The sequence below is a fragment of the Triturus cristatus genome, chromosome 2_1 (assembly GCF_964204655.1).
Source record: "Triturus cristatus chromosome 2_1, aTriCri1.1, whole genome shotgun sequence".
NCBI lineage: Eukaryota > Metazoa > Chordata > Amphibia > Caudata > Salamandridae > Triturus > Triturus cristatus.
Window position 1 is genome coordinate 175,411,770 of NC_140581.1, and position 19,861 is coordinate 175,431,630.

Consider the following 19,861-nt stretch of genomic DNA (forward strand, 5'->3'; position numbering starts at 1 on the left):
AAATCTACTTGTATGGGTGGCACAACCATTGATACAGATTCACTAGTAGCATTTAGATTTCAGGCCCTGAATATATGGTATACCACTTTACAAGGAATTTATATATAAACTAAATATGCCAATCATGTATACACCAACGTCACCATATTTAGGGGAAAGCGCATACACTTAAGCACTGATCAACAGTAGTAAATTGCTCTGAGTCCCAAGGCCAACAAAAAGGAGGTCAGAAAAATAGGAGGACGAAGGCAAAAGGTTTGCGGTGACCCCTTTTCTAACACCCCTATATTCAATTAACCATATATGCGCTAATAGAGACAGTCATGAACACTTGCTCCCTTTAATTATGTTGCAGACCCCATTGCTTCTCCAGGATCACTCTTGTTTTTCTATGGCTATTGCTCTTAGATGACATGTAACTGCCATTTTGAATTCAAGTAAATTCCTTCATTCTAAAATGGGTGCTTATCCCAATTATAGGCTAAGATTATAACCTGGACAAAAATTGTGCAAACAAGGTGTCTTTACCGCAATGATTTCTGCAAAGTACACACCAGTCCAATTTGTAAGGGCAGCGTACATGTCATGTTTTGCCAGCTTGGAATGGAGAATAACACATGCTTTAGCAGGTTATCTCCCATGCTAAGGTGCATAAAGTGTCATATGATGCAAAACTGTGCACATGGTAAATATGGTACCCTGTGGCATCAGTATTTACCAAGTGCACAATTTACATGGTGACCGACTTAGAATGATGCAAAATTAGTCACAATTTAAATGCTGAGATTTTTCCCAGTGGTAATCTGTGTTAATTTGCCTTGCACTAAAAAAAAACATACTTTTCGAACTGATATTTGATTTCAGAGTGAACATGTCCTTATTGGGGTAAATTGGTTATGATAACCTCTCTGATAGTGGGCAGGCAAATATCAGAATTTCTGTAATTGTGATACCCTTTTGGATCAAACAAGATTTAAGAGGTATTGTACCTGTCACATGGGAATTCCACCGCCTGGGTTTCTGGTTGTCCATCTTCCCGAACTACCACCTTGTTAAGATACCAGCCACAGCCGCCACCTTTGCCGTCGTGCCCAATTCTCACCCTCTTCACCTGCTTCAGACTGACAGCTTCAATGATAAATTCATCCACCTTTGGAGAGAGAAAAAGTGAATATAGAAGTGTAAACAGCTTCCGTTTCAACATTCCCTCTTAAAAACTGTAGGCTACCGTGTGGACAAATTTATTGCAGTTTTCTGGAATATACTTATATCTTGTTTTATGTTTGACCCCTTGTCTTTTATATATTTTTTTAGTACTGCATTTTGCATAATTGTGCGCAGAGCTGTTGAACAAGTTGCTTTCCTTTGTTCACGCTTGTTGGTAAAAACTCTATTTGTAGATTCCTCACCTTTCCTCACCTTTCAAATATTCTCTAAGTGTCAGTCTGTATCCAGTACCTTTTCCATAGTATGTCTGCGTGTGGCACTGTGTGGCTATGCACTGATGCCGAAGTGACGAGTGGGGTCTATATAGGCACCACTCCTGCACGTTGATATCAATTGCTTTTGAGAGTGTCCGCACTCCCAGAAGTGGAGCTCCAAAAGCAAATTGATAGACCAGTGTGCAGATTGCTAGACTTGGGATTTTATTGATCGGTCCAGTCCAATTACAGAATGGGAAGGATGGGAGGGTAGGTGAGGAATCTGTGGCTAGACATAGTCTCTACCAGAAATAGCGTTACCGAAGGTAAGTAACTTGTTCTTCTGATTGAGAATTCTAGCTGCGAGTTCCTCATCTTTTAAATAGATACCAAAGCCATAGCTAATTGAAATCGGGTTGTGAATGGATTAAAACCAGAAAATCCTGCAGGACAGAGTGAGCAATGTGCTCTTTTGGGCAGACCTGGCTGTCCAAGCAGTAGTGCTTTGTGAACGTATGGCGGGACGCCCACGTAGCAGCCTGGCATATGTCTAGAAATAGGTACTCCGTGTGCTAGTGCAATAGTAACGGCTTTGGCCGTGGTAGAATATGTGCACAGTCCGTACAGAGCCGGCTTTCTGGCCACTGTGTATAAGACCTTAATGTAGAGAATGATCCCGCCAAGATGACATGCTTGTTGTTTTTCGCACCTGTCAACATCACAAAGAGCTCTATCGTCCATCCTGTGGTCTTTGGTACGATCGATGTAGAAACTGAGCACACTTCTAGGGGTCCAAGTGATGGATTCTTTACTCCTCCTTAGAGGGGTGAGGCAGAACACACAACGCTGGGAGGTGATGATTTGTCTGACATGGAACAGCATCACAACTTTCGGTAGAAAGGAAGCTCCTTTTCACAGAACCAGCTTATCGGGGAAGAAGGTGGTATATGGTGGATGAACACACAAAGCCTGAAGCCTGCGCTGAGGTGATGGCAACCAGGAACACAGTTTTTATAGTGAGGAGCCGTAGGGAACAGCTGTGGAGCGGCTTGAATGGCGCACACATTAACTAAGTAAAGACAAGATTGAGGTCCCATTAGGGCATCCCAAAACAAGAAGTGGAAAACAAGCTGCTGCAACCTTTTCAAAAACCTCATAACCTGTGATTTAAACAAGGAAGATTGATTGGCCAATCGCAGGAAGGCAGAAAAGGCTGAAGGATAAGCTTTAACTGAGTCTAAAGCAAGGTCTTGCTGAGAGAGGGACAGAACAAACAGCAGACAATTGGACTTGGAGGTGGTCAATTTGGTGTCCATCGCACCAAACCACCAAATTTTTCCAGCGACAGGGGTATACAGTCTTTGTCGAGGGACACCTGGCTGGCAAGATTACATCAACTGCCTACGCCGGGAGATCAAAGGCATTCATTGGGCACTGCTCAATCTCCATGCATAATGGTGTAGATTGTAAAGGCCAGCGTGGAAAACCAGGCCTTTCTGCTGCGACAGCAGATGCTCCTGGAGGGGCAGCCTGATTGGCGGGCAGATGCTCGAGCCAGGAGTTCTGGATACCATACTCTCCATGCCTAGTCTGGAGCCACTAGGTTGACTTGGGCCCGGTTGGTTCTGATCTTCTTCAGAACTCGGAGCAGAAGTGGTAGCAGTGGAAAGGTGTACAGGAGTCCCGAGTCCCACTCTGAGCAAGATATGCCTTAGAAACTCCAATGGGGAGAAATACTGACATTGTGCGTTCTCGGCATTGGCGAATAGATCGAGCCAAGGCTCTCCTCATTTGAGGAAGAGACCTTGTACCACCTCCAGGTGTAAACTGCACTTGTGGTTCACTAGGACCTTATGACCAGGAAGATCCCTTAGATGTCCAGCCAATTCCTGGGTTGCAAGGCCTCCTGGTACACGATTCATGACTCTGCCCTGTTTGTTACAGTACCACCTGGCGCTGGTTGTCCATGTGAACATGTACCAGCCTCACCTTGATGGATGGCAGGAATGCTTTCACCACCAAGTGCATGGCCCTGAGCTCCGAAAGGTTGATATGGAGCTGGGACTCTGCTGGAGACCAGAGGCCTCTGATCTTCACTTCTCTCACGTGGACAACCCAGCCCGAAAGTGGCACACCCATCACCACTGTCAGCTCTGGGTTTGGAAGGGAGAGCATCTACTGCTGACCCAATTGTGGTCCACTAACCACCATTACAGATTATTCACAATCTCCTCTGAAATCTGAACCTGATCAGAGAATTTGCCTTGACATTGGGCCCACTGGGATTCCACTGGAGAGCCTAATTGTGCCATCTGTCGTCTCGACCAGCAGGATGCAAGAGGCCCTCGGCCCAGCAGCCTAAGAGTCGACCTCACTCAGATCCAAGACTGAGGATGAAAGATCGGGATCATAGCCTGAATGTCCTGGAGTCTTCTTCCTGGGGAAAGGCACATAACCGAACTGTGTCCAGAATGGCTTAGATGGAGGGGAGCATCTGAGAAGGAATCAGATGTGACTTCCGCACGTTGATAATGAACCCAAAAGATGAAAGGACATTCACAGTAGTCTGGAGGTGGATGACGACTGCCTGGGGTAAGCCTATCTTCAACACCCCGTTATCAAATGGCACCTCTGTGCTTCAAAGGTTTGCTGTCGCCACCGGCATCACTTTGATGATGGATCACTGGTGAGACCAAAGGAGAGTGAACTGAAAGTACTTCTGTCCCACCACGACCCACAGGTAGCACTGATGGCCTGGCAGGATGGGTATGTGGAAGTAGGCATCCTGCAGGTCTAACGCCACCATCCAGTCTCCAGGTTGGAGGGCAGAAAAGACCTGGCAGAGGGTGAGCATTTTGAATTCCTTCTTTCAATGTTGAGAGAGTACAGATCTAGAATAGTCTGAAGACCCCTGCCTTTCTTGGGCACCAGAAAGTAGTGGGGATAACAACCACACCCTTCTTCTGCCGCAGGCACCTTCCAGACTGCCCCTTTGACCAAAAGGATGTGCACTTCCTGCTGCAAATTGGAGCGATGGTTCTCCATCAATCGCTAGGTGGACGGTTTAAGGTGCAGCAGGGACAAAAGAAAGAGTAAAGCCTAACCTTTGTAGACAATCTGCAAGACCCACCTGTTCAATGTGATTGCTTGCCACCTGGATGGAATCAGTGGATACTGCCACCTACTGTGTGGCTGTGACCATCTAAGGGAACACTAAAGATATTTTAAAGGCGCAGCTTGGGGTGCTGGACTGGGCAGCATGCTGACCTTGACCTTTGCGGTGAAGGGCAACTCAGCCTCTTCTACAAAACTGCTGGGTTCCCTGCTGGGGTGGGACTGGCTTGCAGTAAGGGATGACTTGGCCCAAGCCACGAAAGGGACAGTGGAATTATTGCAGTTGGCGAGGCTGAGTAGAGAGCCCAGAGAGTGAGCAGCAGCACTATTCTCATTGAAGCATTTAAGGGCAGAGTGCGCCTTGTCCCGAAGCATGTGATTCCCGATGAACGGCATGCCCTCAAGGAAAACTGGACATCACCCAAGAACCCAGTCAATCGCAGCCCCACATGGCATCAAATGGCAATGCTGGTGCCTATAGATCGCCCAATGGAGTCGGTGGTTTCCAAGCCGATTTGTGGCTGCATCACACCCATCTTGGATCACCTGCAAAAGGACAGGGCAAAGGCCTTCCGGTACACCAGGAAGGGCTTATGCCAATGAGTCCCAAAGGGCATGAGGGTAACGGCCCAACATATAGGAGCCATTGATCAATCACAGGGTCAAGTTGGCTGATGAGAAGAGGCGTTTACCCTGGGTCTCCATTTGTTTTGATTCTCTGTCAGAGGGAGTGGTAGGAAACACGTGGTTGGTCTCTCTGGTAGAAGCCTGCACCATGTTGCTCTCTTGAGAGGATGCTGTGACAGAAAGGCCGGATTGCCTGGAGCATGGCGATGGGGCCTGTTAACTGGAAGTCCAGTAAAAGGCTTGGCTCAAGCCCCTAGGAGGGTATTAGCCAGGGCCTCTTGAGAGGGAGGGGGAGCTCAGTGGTAGTCTGGCCTGGTTGCAGGACCTCAGTTAGCACGGTTTGTTTTCACCTCCATGGTGGGAAGCTGGAGATCAAGGATTTCCACTGCCGTACGCATAACCATAGCATAAGAGGCAGATTCTTACGTGGCAGGGCAAGGGGAAAAGACAAGAGTGGACTCTAGGGAGGTATGTAGCCCACTAACCTCCTGCTAGTCCTCATACCAATTGTCCTCGGCATATGGGCGAGTGAATTCATCACCCGGTCATAGTCATTGTCAGAATCAGTGACGAAGAGAGAATGCAATGAATGTTGCCTGTCACATGGGAGTTCAAGTGTAAAAGTTGGTGCTTTATTCGGATTGGAGTGCAGCATTGGTCGGTGTTGCACTGGTGTCAATGTGGCGTCGGTGAGGACAATCAGACCCACTCCTTGGGAGGTCCTCATTGGCATCAAAGTTTCCAGGCCCGACGTTAGTTTGGGTTCTGACGGCTTCATCAGAACTGGAGCCTAGGGCAGAAGTGGCTCAGAGGGTCCAAGTGGTGCAGAAGATGAACCTGCTTGTAGTAGTCCACATATTCTCAGCTCTGTGGGACCCGAAGACAGGCAAGAAGGAGGTGGTAGAGATCAGAATAGTTGGAGGATAGGTGAATGAAACTCTTTGATCTGGTGTGGCTGAAGGTCCTGGAAACTTGGGTTGTGGAATTGGCTCAGAAGCCAGCCAACTTAAAGAGTAGAAGTGATGATTGGTGCCACTCACAAGCTTTGTCAGGGGAGTAGGGATGGCACGGAAAAGCGGAACTTCGCTTTAATTTCTTGTTTTTTAGTTATGCTTACTGCTTTGGAGTGCGACAAAGACCGGCCTCTAGAGCGACTCCGTCATCTTAGGGAATACGAGCAGGACTTGGAGTGGTCCCAACACTTGATGACATACATTTTTTAATAGAACACGTTACAACGCAAACATTTACAACGCATGGCTTTACAACACAGTTTTTACATCGCACCATCCTTATAATACTTTTAGGGCAACAGTAGGGTAAATGTTGGATAAGGAAGGGGTAAAAATTACTATTCCCACTCCAGTGAGTGCAACAGTAGGGTAAGTGTTGGATAGTGTAGGGGTAAAAAGTACTATTCCCCATTACTTATCTTATAATGCTTGTAATGGCATGCGTTGTAGAGACATGCTTTGTAATGGCATGTGTTGTAGTGACATGCGTTGTAATGGCTGAGTTGTAATGTCATGAGATGTAAAGGCAGTTGCGTTGTAATGACTGAGTTGTAACTGTAGTGCGTTATAATAACTGCGTTGTAATGGCTGTTTCCCTAAATTTTTGCCGCACGTTCCATGACCACCTTTAGGTTCATCAAAAAGCAGTCTCTCAGGCCTTGGAGTCATGGGCCGACTCCAGACACCACTAGCATACCTGGTGAGGATCTGTCACAGACATCTGTTGGTGACAGTCCTTACAAGGTTTAAAACCTTATGTCTTGAGAGGGAGGTGACATCGTTTGCACACTGAAAAAAACAATTCTGAGAGAATAGAAATCAAGATAAGGGTTTCTAAGGGACGTCAAGAAGCTGCGGATCCGCATCTGGTGGCAGGGAAAGAAAGGAACTGACATCAACGTGCAGGAGTAGTGCCTATATAGGCTCCGTATGTCATGTCTGAAGTGGAACAGAGATAGTGCAGAGCCAAGCGGTGCCACCTTCCAGCATGCAGAGCTACTGTGCAAAAGTTTATGGATCCAGTCTGATGCCTGGGGAATATTCAAAAGGCGAGTAATCTACAGCTAGAAGTCTTTATCACAAAGTAGCACTAAATTGCAACATACTACAAGATACCTTGTAAATTTTAGTTCCTTATTGCATTGTGGGTAGGAGCAGAATAGCTATAGCTCTAAATGTTCTGTAGCTGAATGAACACTGAAGAGGGCAGTGCTATAAACTTTACTGTTAGAACCTGCAAAGAAGGGGATGGTTTTCCAACCTTCGCCCACACACTTCACGATAAGAAACTATTCAACATAACTCATACAGATTTTAGATTACAACATATATTTATTTTATTTATAAGTTTTATATAGCGCGAACAAGATCCCGAATGATATCAGAGCGCTTTACAAAGGATGGGAGGCAGGACATAAATCCAATATCGACATCAAGTAAGAATACACCACAAGAATAATAGTATAATTCCCAGACAGATGAATCAGGAGAGTAGTACAATAAACAGGTTTAACGCAGGCTATGAAGGGGGGCACATAATGAGGAAAAGAAGAGCATAGATCCAATATCAACATCAAGTAGGAGTACACAACAGGAATAATCGCATGATTCCTATACAAAAGAATCCAGGAGAGTAATACAATAAACAGGAAGATAGCAGGCTACGAAGGGGGGCACATAATACTGTATAGAGGAGCAACATCACATGATGGTACCTGAAGGTACCATGGTTGTAGGATCAATGATTTCGAACAAATGATCCTAACCCTGTTAAGGTAAAAATTTGTTCATTAGGAATCTTTTGGCTTCCAGTTTGAAAGCAGTCGTTGATGAGATTCTGCGCACTTCCGGTGGCAGCGCCGGAGAAGGCTCGGAGACAAGTTCTCTTTTTCCTAAGGATGGGTGGTTTCAGGAGGAGAGTGATAGCACTTCTTGAGGCTCTCACACCACAGGATAGTTTAAGCTTTTGTGCTAGGTACCTGGGGGTTTTGAAATGTAGGGCTTTGTGCGCCAAAACGGCAATCTTTAACTGAATTCGAGCTTCGTAGGGCATCCATTTGAGAGATTTAAGGATTGGGGATATGTGCTCATTTTGTTTGGTACCTGTGACCAGTCTGGCCGCAGCGTTCAGTGATGCCCTTACTGGAGCCAGGGTGTATTTGGGAAGGCCACAAAGCGTAGCGCTGCCATAGTCTAGCCTCGGCAGGACCAATGCTTGTACCACCTGTTTGAAATCGTATTGAGGAAGGAATGGCTTGATATTTCTAAGTGTCCTCAACAAGTGGTTAGCTCCCTTACACACATCGCTGATATGATTTCTCATATTCAGGTGCTTGTCCAAGAGATTTGGCTGAGTCTATGATGAGAGGGGTGCAGCTGAAGGCAGTGAGGTGCTTCAGCCAAAGGTCTAGCATGGGGATGTGGTTCAGGGGGAGATGAAAAGGAATACTGTTTTGGAGGTGTTGAGCAGTAGATGGTTCTCCGTTAATTTTGCATAGAATTTAGGGTAGTGTTGAGTGAGATGATGCTGTCCGGGATTAAGATTTTCAAATATAGTTCTGTCGTCTGTGTACATATGGAAGAGAGTGTTCGTGGAGTTTAGAGAATTTCCTAGTGGTTCCAAGAAAATGTTGAAGAGGATAGGAGATAGGGCGAACCCTTAATTACTGGAGAGGGCTGGGAGAGGGAGTGGTTTGCCTTTATTCATTGTGATCGGTGGTGAAGGAAGGATGGGAACCATTGTAACACCCGACCCGAGAAACCCATTCTGTTGTTCAAAATGGATAGGAGGTTATCGTCATTTAACCGTGTTGAATGCGGATGAAAGGTCAAGGAGAAATAGGAGGCAGGAATCATTTTGGTCCAGCGTTTTTAAAATGTCATCCATAATGTGCGTCAAAGCCGATTCGGTACTGTGCCCCTTCCGAACACCAGATTGATGCTGGTCTAGGAATTGGAAATTCTCTATGTGAGCAGAGAGTTGGGATTGTACGCATTTTTCAAGTAGTTTGGCTAGTGTGGGGATGTTGGAGATAGGGCGGAAATTATTGAGGTCAGTTTTATCTGCGTTAGTTTTTTTTAGTATAGGTGAAACCTGAGCTGCTTTAAGGCAGTCTGGGATCGTGCCTTGTGATAGAGAGGCGTTTACAATCCTTGTCCAGATGGGGATGAGTACATTCTTGATTTCTTTGAGGATGGCTGGTGGCAGCGGGTCAATGAAATGGTTAGATGGATTGATGTTCTGAAGAATCTTGTTGATGTCTTTTTCACTGAGTGGGGTTTTCTTGGTAGGTGGTCTGAGCGGATAACTGGTGAGTAAGGGGGGTCTGGTCAGAACCCCTTATAACTAGTTATCGCTGACTACTGGAAGTGTACCCATGTAAAGTGGCTACTTCTTCCCTGTAGGAATCAGCTGGGCGTGCCGTGTTAGAAGGTGGTTCTGACACTATGGGCTGCCCGGATTTTTCGCTTTTTGAGCACCTACTTGTTGAGCTTTTACTGTGGGGGAGTCTCATAATTTGGGACTCACCCACAGTGAACTCATAATGAAAGAGACTGCATGGGGATTTTAATAGTGTCCCCCTGGCTTGACCAGGCCACTGCGCAGCAGCTGGAGTAAGGGAGACCGGGCTGGTTACATGCAGACACATGAGTACATGCGTGTGCACACGTGTAGGGGCTGCGCAGGGGAGATTTCTAGCGTGCGCAGCCCAGGAGCAGCTACAAAGTGAATAGTGAGGCAGAACCTATGCAGAATTGAGTGGTGACATGGAATAGGCTTTATACAGTGGGAAGAAACATGCCAAGGAAAGTCAGTGTGCTTTACAGTGTTTAATCCATTATTATCTTATGGGGATAGGGAGCACATGGGCTAGTTTTACTTTCCTAAGGCCTACAAATTCCAGACACGCACAAAAGTCCACTTTAACAGGTGTGAGAAGAAGTATTCTGCAGAGTCCAAAGTCATATTTGTACTGCTTTTGGGTCATCCGGGACTGTCATATTTCTGCCATAACCAGGGCCTGGCTGGGGCCTGCCCTCAGCAGGCTGGATTGATAACCTTTCTTCCACGAGCTAAGGCCTTCTCTCCAAGGAGGAGAAGATGGGTGGAGTTACAGGCTCATCCATCAGCAGCTATCACTGGGTGCCAGGCACTAGGCTGCACCAGGGAAAAGGCAGCTCTGGGGGGAAGGGGCTTTTTCAGAGACCATGGGGCAGGAGACCCTGGACTACGTCATCTTGAACCAACCCAGAGGCCTGGGCAGGAAGGAGAGAGCAGGGGCAGAGAAGTGATGTGGCGCTGTGTGATAGGGCAAACAGAGACTTCCTGCCAACCCCCTCCCCAACTTCTTAAAAGAACTTGCACAGGAAGAGAAGCTCTCTCTGGGGTGTGGTCAGCTGAGGCAGAAGGTGCTGGCGCAATGGGCAGTTGGAAGGAGGAACCCCCTGACAGCCCCCAGGATCCTGAACAGTGCCGGAAGAAGAGTCCAGGACCAGTGCGCAGAAGCAGGGGCATTTGTGCAGGGAGAAGAGAGGCCCAGGAGGAGAGCAGGCGAAAGGCTGGCGCAGGGAGCCAGTGAAAACAGCTCCCTGCTGAGTCCCCCCTCTCAGAGACCCAGAGGGTGAAGGAGATTGCTCCCAGTGGCTGGGGGTGGGGGGCGCCACCAGGAGCAAGAAGAGGCCAAAAGCAGGAAGATCGGACCCCCGGGGGCTGTGATATGCCCCCCAGAAGGTGAACAACCTTTGACCTGTGGCCAACCGATGACGAAGTACGTGGGGCTCCGCCGCCAGTTCAGAGAATGCCCCCGGGGTGGGTCAGGTCCCGGGGGCTGCCCCCCAAAGAATAAAAGTCGGGGAGTGCCGTAGCGCTCCCTGTGAAAAATGTCCCTGCGGGGTGACTGGAGCCCAACCTGGCCCCCGCCGAAACTGGAGGCAGGGGAGCGCTGTCGTGCCCCCCTGGTAATGGGAGAGGGGCCCGGGATCCCAACTCCGGGCATCGCCGAACCTGGGGAGTGCCGTCGCGCTCCCCGTGAAAATGATGGTGCGAAGGAGGAGGAGGGGAGCGTGCTGTTGCACGTCCCCCCTCGGGTCTGAAATCAAGCCAGGGAGCGGCGTCGCATTCCCTGGGATGGGGTCCCGGGCCCCTGAAGTATTCAGGGGCCCGGGACCCCAACTTCGGGCCCCGATGGATACCAGGAGCCCACTCTGGCCCCCAGCGAGAAGAATGAAGCCGGGGGGTGCCGATGCGCCCCCCCCCCCGTGAAGAGGCGGATGGGGCCCAGGACTCCATCTCCGGGGCCCCGAAGTGTGGAAGGAGAAGGGGGGGTGCCGCCGCACTCCCCCGAGGTCCGCATGAACTTGCAGGAACATCCGGGTCGGCTGGGCAGACCAGAACTGCTGTGCCAGTCTCCCACGGCAGCACACGAGGGTGTTCGCTGCGTGGGGAGCCGGCGGGGGCAGCCGGGGGTGGGCTCTCTAGGCTGCCCTCCAACCAAGATGGCAGTCAGGGGTCCTGGGTGGGACCGGGACCCCGGAACCAAGAGGCACGGAACGGCGGGGCCCTGGTGGGACCGGGCCTTCGAAAATTGGGAGGGACTGAAGGTCACATGTGTAAGGTGAAATCATAGGATTACGCATATACAGCCAGACACCCTAGCAGGAATGTCTGACAACATAACCCCACTTTGCTTATGACATCACCTTACACAGGTACTTTACCTTACACATGTGACCTTCAGTCCCTCTAAAAGGAATAAGGTTAGTAAATGCATTTCTGGTGCAATTACACCTCTTCACCTCCAGGGGATGCCCTTCTCCAGACATCCCCCAACTCAGCCCTTCGCTCCTTGATGCACTTCTCCATACACCTCCAGCTGTAGAACAAAGGTTTCAGCCCAAGAGGTGTTAAAAAGCTGTCTGAGCCCTTGAGGGGTTATTCTTTTTCAGGCCCCATGAGACTTAGGGAGGGACTTCCATTTTTCGTGCTGGGGGAAACTGCGTTCTCCTGCAGCTCCCCCTTCACCTTAGCACACATGTAGTGGTGACCCCACTCTCCGGGGGCCACCAAAAGCAGAAAAACGCTGGATTCCCCTTGCAGGCCGGTCCAGGCCTGCAAGGCATTATGGGCGCTCCCGCTTATTTGATGAGTGGCTCTCCCGCTGTGCCGGTGAGGCCCGGTCCCACCCGGACCCCCAGGTGAGTGTAAGCGGCTCGGGGAGCCCATCCCCGGCCGCTCTGCCGCTTTTCAGGGGCCCGGTACCACCCGGGCCCCGTGTTGCTGTGTGTCTTGGTTCCGGGGTCCCGGTCCTACCCGGGATCCCCGCCTGCCTTCTTAGTTGGAGGGCAGCCTAGGGAGCCCAAACCCGGCTGCCCCCGGGAGCTCCCTGCATGGCCAGCACCCTCATGTGCTGCCGCGGGAGGCGGCACAGCAGTTCTGGTCTGCTCAGCAGACCCAGAGGTTCCCGCCAGTCCAGGCGGACCTCAGGGGAGTGCGGCAGCACTCCCTCTTCCTCCTTCCACACTTCGGGCCCGGAGATGGGGTCCCGGGCCCTCTCTGCCTCTTCACGGGGGGGTGCATCGGCACCCCCCGACTTCATTCTTCTCGCCGGGGGCCAGGGTGGGATCCTGGTACCCCCGGTCACCATCGGGGCCCAGAGTTGGGGTCCCAGGCCCCTGAATACTTCACGGGGAGCGCGACGGCGCTCCCCAGCTTGATTCCCCCGAGGGGGGACGCGCTATAACATGCTGCCGCTCCTCCGCACCATCATTTTCACGGTGAGCCCGACGGCGTTCCCCGGCTTCGGCGGGGCCAGGAGTTGGGATCCCGTGCCCGTCTCCCATTACCAGGCAGGTGCGACGGCGCTCCCCTGCCTCCAGTTTCGGCGGGGGGCAGGGTGGGCTCCTGGCACCCCGCGGGGGGCATTTTGCACGGGGAGCGCGACGGCGCTCCCCGACTTTTCTTCTTTGGGGGGCACCCCCCAGGACCTGACCCACCCCTGGGGGCATTCTCTGAACTGGTGGCTGAGCCCCACGTGCTTCGTCGTCGGTTGGCCACAGGTCAAAGGTCGCTGACTTTCTGGGGGGCATATCTCAGCCCCCAGGCTGACTCTTTATTCCCACCTTTTTGGCTCAGAACATCCACATTTTCTTGGAAATTCTGGAGTCAGCTGAAACGCTAACAGAAGGATTAGGAGGTCTATGTGTGTCAAAAAAGGCCAGAAAATATTTTTTTTAATCAGTTGTTTTGTCTAAATACCTGCAGTGTACTAATAGACATAAAAGAGTGTCAAACAACTCTTGTTATCACTGTGGGGACTGCTCAGGCCTTCTTGTCAGAGTAAGATTGTCAGAGTAAGATTAGCTTTGGTGATGAAGCAGCAGCAGAGATCTTAAGAGCACCATCACTGCTGGGGCCTGATGGCAGTTCAGCCTTCGGCAGTCAGTCAGAAGACTGGACTTCGTTAGCTAACATGAAACATGAATGGCTGAAGGTGACCCTGCATGGTGCAATGATGACGGAGTACCTAAGGGCTAATGTAGCCCCTAATGGCTTGATTGTTAACAATGTCCCACGTTTATTTCTGGAGGATGCTGTCTTTAAAACAGAATGGTCCCTTGTAGCATGGAAGTGCCCTAGGGACTGGCTGATCCTCATAATCAATACGGCAAAGAGAATTGCTGACGCCCTGCTAATCAGAATACAAACAGCAGAAGGCGCGATCAAGGTCATTGTCCCAACAGCAGCATACAAAAGCAAACTGGCAGAGATTAATGCAGAAATTGCAGACAATAGGGAATACCTATAGAAACAAAAGATTTTGAAACTTCAAAAGGATATCCAGAAATTCTCCACAGAGAAGATCTATCCTTACCTTAAGGCAGACTATACTGCTACAGCTACAAGTTACTCTTTTGATGAGAGTTCCAATTCATCTCAAAGGGGTTCCTCGTCCAACAGTGACTCCAGCACTGGTAGCGAGAATAACAGGCAAACAAACCTTTCCAAAACCCTGTGTATCCTCCGTACAATATACCTCCATATCAGGGACCTCCATATTGGCAATACCCAATGTACCAACAAGGGCCTTCTCCCTTCTTCCAACCTGGGGCTGAGCCACCTTTTTTAGACAGAGGTTGCGGCAGAGTAAGAGGGCACAGAAGAGGTCAGAAAAGAGTACAATGGCAGGATCAGCCAATACGATCAGCAGAGACCAGGAGCCAGACAAGGGGGAAGATAAACTGATTATTAACCTCTCCTCGAGAGCCCTTTCACCTACAGAGGAGAGGGTTCTCCAAAAAGGTCTAGGTTATGTCCCCACACCTAAAAATGACAAATTTCGAGACATATGTGAAGTACACGTTTTTTTCTGCAAAATCCGCCTACAAGCCTTCTTTCAAGACCAACCGCCACCACCTACTGGCGACTCGGGTCTTCACAGACCTTCTACTTTCACACCGAATAGTAGCATGATTCCCAACGAGGTGTTGACATTTGAGCAAGCAGTGTTGAAAGATCTGAGCAGAACAACAACACTTGCTCCATATCACACTCCAACGAGACCGCTGCCATCAAGGATTTGGCGAGTGATGTGAATATCACAATCAAGCAGCCAGACAAAGGTGGGGCTATGGTGATCATGTCCACAGTGGACTACGACATTGAATGCCGCAGACAATTGAGTGATAGGAGATATTACACTCCTATAAGAGAAGATCCTACTCCCAGACTGAGCAGAACTATATCTTCTATGGTCTTGTCTGCAAAAACAGAAGGGTGGATCACAAAGAAGGAAGCTGAATTCCTAATAACTAAAGAGCCCAAAACCCCTTACTTTTACTGCCTGCCCCAATTTCACAAGAGGGTCACCCCGGTTCCTGGACGTCCCATCGTGTCAGGGATCGGGTCCATTCTGGAACCCCTGTCAAAATTTGTTGACCATTTCGTACAACCACTGGTAAGAATAACTCCCTCCTTCATCAGGGACACTTTACGTTTACTTGAGGGGGCCCAACATCCAGAAGAAGTAGACCTTTTGGTCACCCTGGATGTTGAAGCCCTGTATACCAACATTCCTCAAAGGGCAACCCTTGATGTAATCGAGGATGCTCTTATCAATAGTGAGTGGGATTCACCAACCCCAGTGGCCTTCATACTGGAGTGCGCCACTTTAGCACTAACAGAAAATTTCTTTCAATACGACACCCAACTCTACCATCAAACGCAGGGCACCTCAATGGGCAGCACGTTCGCGCCGAGCCTTGCATGTATGTACATGTCAGCGTTCGAGGAGAGGGAGATCCACAACCCCAGAAATCCATACATGACCAATGTGTTACTGTGGAAAAGATTTATCGACGATATTCTGATCCTTTGGAAAGGAGAACGCACAAAATGCGATGAGTTCTGCTTATGGGTCAATATATTGAACCCTTTCCTGAAATTTACCAAAACTATTTCAGAAACCGAGATTCCATTTCTTGATTTGCTGATTAAACTAGAGGGTGATAAAATCTCCACCACCCTTTATCGCAAACCTATCGACAGGAATAGTCTCTTACTTTTCAGTAGTCATCACCCAAGGGCCCTAAGACAAAACTTACCCTTTGGACAATTCCTTCGCATCAGAAGGAATTCCAGTACACTGACTGACTACAAGAAAGAGTCCAACACACTGAAGAAAGACCTTCTTCAACGTGAAAAGCCCAAACAGGTTATTGATGTCGCTTGCAAAAGGGCTAAACACAACAACCATGAGAGCCTGTTGGAAGACAGAACTAGAGAACCTGATAAAACCATCACGTGTGTTACCACATATACCCCTGACTCGAACCAAATGAGGAACATCATTTGCAAACATTGGAACATCCTCAATACAGGAACACTTAACCTACCCACACCTAGGTTCGCGTTTAAACGGACTAACAACCTCAAAGACATGCTGATACACACGAGACCCAGGAAACAACAGAGCAATATGCAAAGAACACTATGGGATTTACCCCCTATCAGGGGGCATTATCCTTGCGGGTCCTGTTCAGTATGTCCCCAAACTAAAGTCACCAAAGAACTGAGGTTTCCCAATGGAGTTAGTTGGAAAATGACTACACATACTAATTGCAACACCTCCAACTGCATTTACATACTGGGTTGTCGCTGTGGTCTTCTTTACATAGGAATGACTTCAAGGCCAGTTAAAGTCCGGATAATGGAACATAGAAGCAACTTCAGATGCCAGAAAACCAACACTAAACACTTCAAACAGGCAAAACACCCTCCTGACTCTTTCAAATGGGGCATACTAGAAACACACCCGGGGATGTCCAGAAATGCACTGTTCTGTTTAGAACAACGTTGGGTCCTACGGTTAGCAACTGATAAGGCAGAGCTTAACGAAGATATCCCGTGGAGCCTATTGACCTGAATGACCACCTAGGCTTATCCGTTATGCATACAAACTGCTTCTGCTCTTCCAGTAAAACATCTCATTAGCGCATCAAGAATTAACCCCAATATGTAGTGGGTTGTATCACTAGATTTTTAGACATGAACAACTGGGCTTATCCCTTATGCACACCTAACTGCATCTGCACTTCCAGTCAAACATCTCATTAGCGCATGAAGATTCAACCCCAACATGCAGTGGATTTCACCTCTAGATTTCTAGACATGAACAGCTCTACACCTCACGATTTGACCTAGAGGGAGCCCTGGCATGGAGTAAAGTCTAGGTAAACACCCGGGATCGTTCAGTGGATGTACTAGTGTTATACCGGGCATAATTGGCATGTATGAGTGTCATACCGGGCATAATTGGCATCCGTAGACATCCAGATGCCTAAATAAACCCCTACCAAGCAGTACCACGTCAATACAACATTACTATAGTTATTACCATCTGAACCTAAATTTGACCTAGTATCAGCCATGAGCGGGTTAATACATCTCCCCACTATGGAAAATATAGCTACTACATAACGGGGCTTTTGACATTTGGCACATGGATACAGCTGGCCTGTGTTGTGGGGCCCGCATGAGATGGGGCAGACCCAACATGGAGCCCGATTTGGGGTTTGCACTCTAGTCACATTGCACAGCTTTTCAAGAAGCACCGGAAGTACCGCCCCCACTTCCCCCCGGCCATAGGTACTTCTGACCGAGTTACTTACACTATTGGCACTACCCAGACTGGCTGAGTGAGGGGTAGGACATCCGCCGATATGAGTCAGTAAGTAATGTTTAGGCTTTCTCCCTGATTGACTCGATCTGTGCATTTACTCGGGCTTCTTCTGAAAGGGCACCCTCCCGATTCGGTGGTGAGTAGCCTGGTTCCATGCGGTATATAAACCGGCCTAGACGCGTCCCCATATACCGGACATTCAGACGCCAGTAGGGGTGTTGGGTGAGCGCTAGCTTTGTTGATCCCCGCAAGTGTAATCATGAAGTACTTACTCTGCGCGGGTTGGTTGTTTGGATACTGCCATGATTAATGTCTAGCCAGCTCTTTTTTGCATCCCGCGACGTGCACCTGGTTCAGACCTGACTTCAACCGTGGTTGATGTCGGAGACCCAGGGTGGAACTGCACAGCACACGTTCTTCATGGACGGATATTTGACAGTGTGTCTCCATTAGGAATGCGTACATTTATGCATGATGGGACACAACTAAGGAACCCGGTGTTGTGGCCTCCTCCTCTGTATTGCTGACTTTACCTACAGGCCAGTGTGCCTGGGAGGCCATGTCTAAACCCTCTACATTTTTTATTCACTCATTAGGACACTACACTTTAGTGTCTACGCCAGCCGGTACTGATGCCGTGCGTCCTTGACCCTAATTGGGTGAGTTTTACGACTAATGCTGCTCTCAGCTGTCATTTTCAATATGTTGCTTTTAATGCTCTAACCATATCGAGCTCTCACCTCACGCATGCCACCAGTCATTTGCGTCCAGCATGCGTGTGGTGCACCTTAGATATTGAATGGTGCACAAGCTTCTCATTTAGACTAGGATCTGCTGACATGATACATTAATGTTTGTTATTCTGTTTTGTGCAGGTTGTTTTTAGATCTACAGGTACCACTTTTTAGGGTGCTGTAAGGGTGGTCATTACCTCACTTCACCTAGTTGTTGACCACCACCAAAAAGTGTAGGTAGACCCTATTTAGTCCTGAAGAATTGCCATCTAATAGATAAAAGGGCAAGAAACATGTTGACCCATATCACAAGCGTATAACCTCACATCCTTAGAGTGAAGATACGCATCTTCTTTACTTTTAATTAGGGTGGTGGCCATATTTCATTAAAATTATTTTGAGTGGACCTCCATTCCCTATTTTAATCCACATCCCTACACATCACTATCACCTACACTGATCTAGGGCCCTCACACGCACTTCACCCTACGGCATAAGGAATAAAGATCTCCGCCAAGAAGGCCCCGTCTCGGGTGCCGATCGGGTATTGCAGCACCGACCCAATAAGGAGCAGACCCGATGATGAAGCATGACACCTAGCTGGCTGGGTGTGTAAGGGTCTTTTTCCGAAAGGACAAGACTCTTCTCCTGACTTCTAACTCTACACCACTATGTGGAGCCCCTGATCATACACAACTACCTGCTTTAGACATAAGGAACTGCATACCATTATTATAGAGATAAGATTCTGCTAAGCCTGACTGTGGTTAGCGGTTAGCTAGCCGATTTGTTTATTAGATTACGATTTCTCTACTCTTTCACCACTGGATGTGAAGTGATAGGTCAGAGAAGGTACCTTCAGTGTGTTCAACAGAAAAAAGCAATGTTTCTAAGTTATGACAAATTATTTCAATAATTTCCATCCACACATCCCAAGCGACAGTCTGCTCTTACTCTTGCCATTCATTTGATCATTCATGTTATACAATTTTTTTTAAAGACGAAATAAAGGAAAACATTCCACATACATTTAATCTTATGCAAGCATAAATTCGATAGACATTTACAAGTAAAACCTTATGTCACAGCCATAATAATAAAATATTACTAATATTTTTGGGAAGAAACAAATGGGCAAAAGCTATACTCTGATCTAAAATGAGAACTGCATGGAAACAAAAAACGAAAATACATGAGGCCGCATTATGAGTTTGGTGGTGTGGGAGCAGGACCTCCCGGTTCCCGCACCACCAAACCCATGTAAGAACCGCCTGCCAGATCAGGAGTTTACTCCCGTCCGGCGAGCGATTCTTTGGCTTGCCTATGAAATAGACACCGCAATGGGAATGTCAAAACCAGTACTTGCACGGCATGGACTGCTGCCGTCCATGGCGTGGAGGTACAGGTGTGCATGCACGCAGAGGGACACATGTTGTGCCCCCCTGTGTGCATCCACATGGCATGAGGCACCAGGGTGCCCTGTTGCACCCCCTTCGTTTCCTCACCGCCACACTTTTCATTGTGGTCGCATCTCCTTGAAAAATGTGGGGGTGAGGAAACTCGTAATATGCTTGGATGGGCCGCAGCGGCCCCGTCAAGCATATTGCGGCCTCAGGATTGCAGTGCAACCACCAGGGAATGGCTGTTCCCTGGCGATTGTGGTGGATGCAGTGGTCCCAGGACGACCCGACTGCCCTAGCCATAATAGGGTGGTTGGGAGACCGATACCATGAGTATGGTGGTCCGTGGACCGCCAGACTCATATTAAGGGCCTC

The 19,861-nt window shown here is 48.7% G+C and overlaps 1 protein-coding gene across 1 annotated transcript in view; it reads right to left on the reverse strand.

Moving 5' to 3' along the window:
* The window catches only part of LOXHD1 (lipoxygenase homology PLAT domains 1), a 1,221,805-nt gene that overhangs the window by 391,443 nt on the left and 810,501 nt on the right, over positions 1-19,861 (reverse strand). Inside the window, exon 20 of the mRNA XM_085629301.1 lies at positions 990-1,150. Coding sequence (XP_085485427.1) covers positions 990-1,150 — 161 coding nt within the window. The remainder of the gene's footprint in view (positions 1-989; positions 1,151-19,861) is intronic.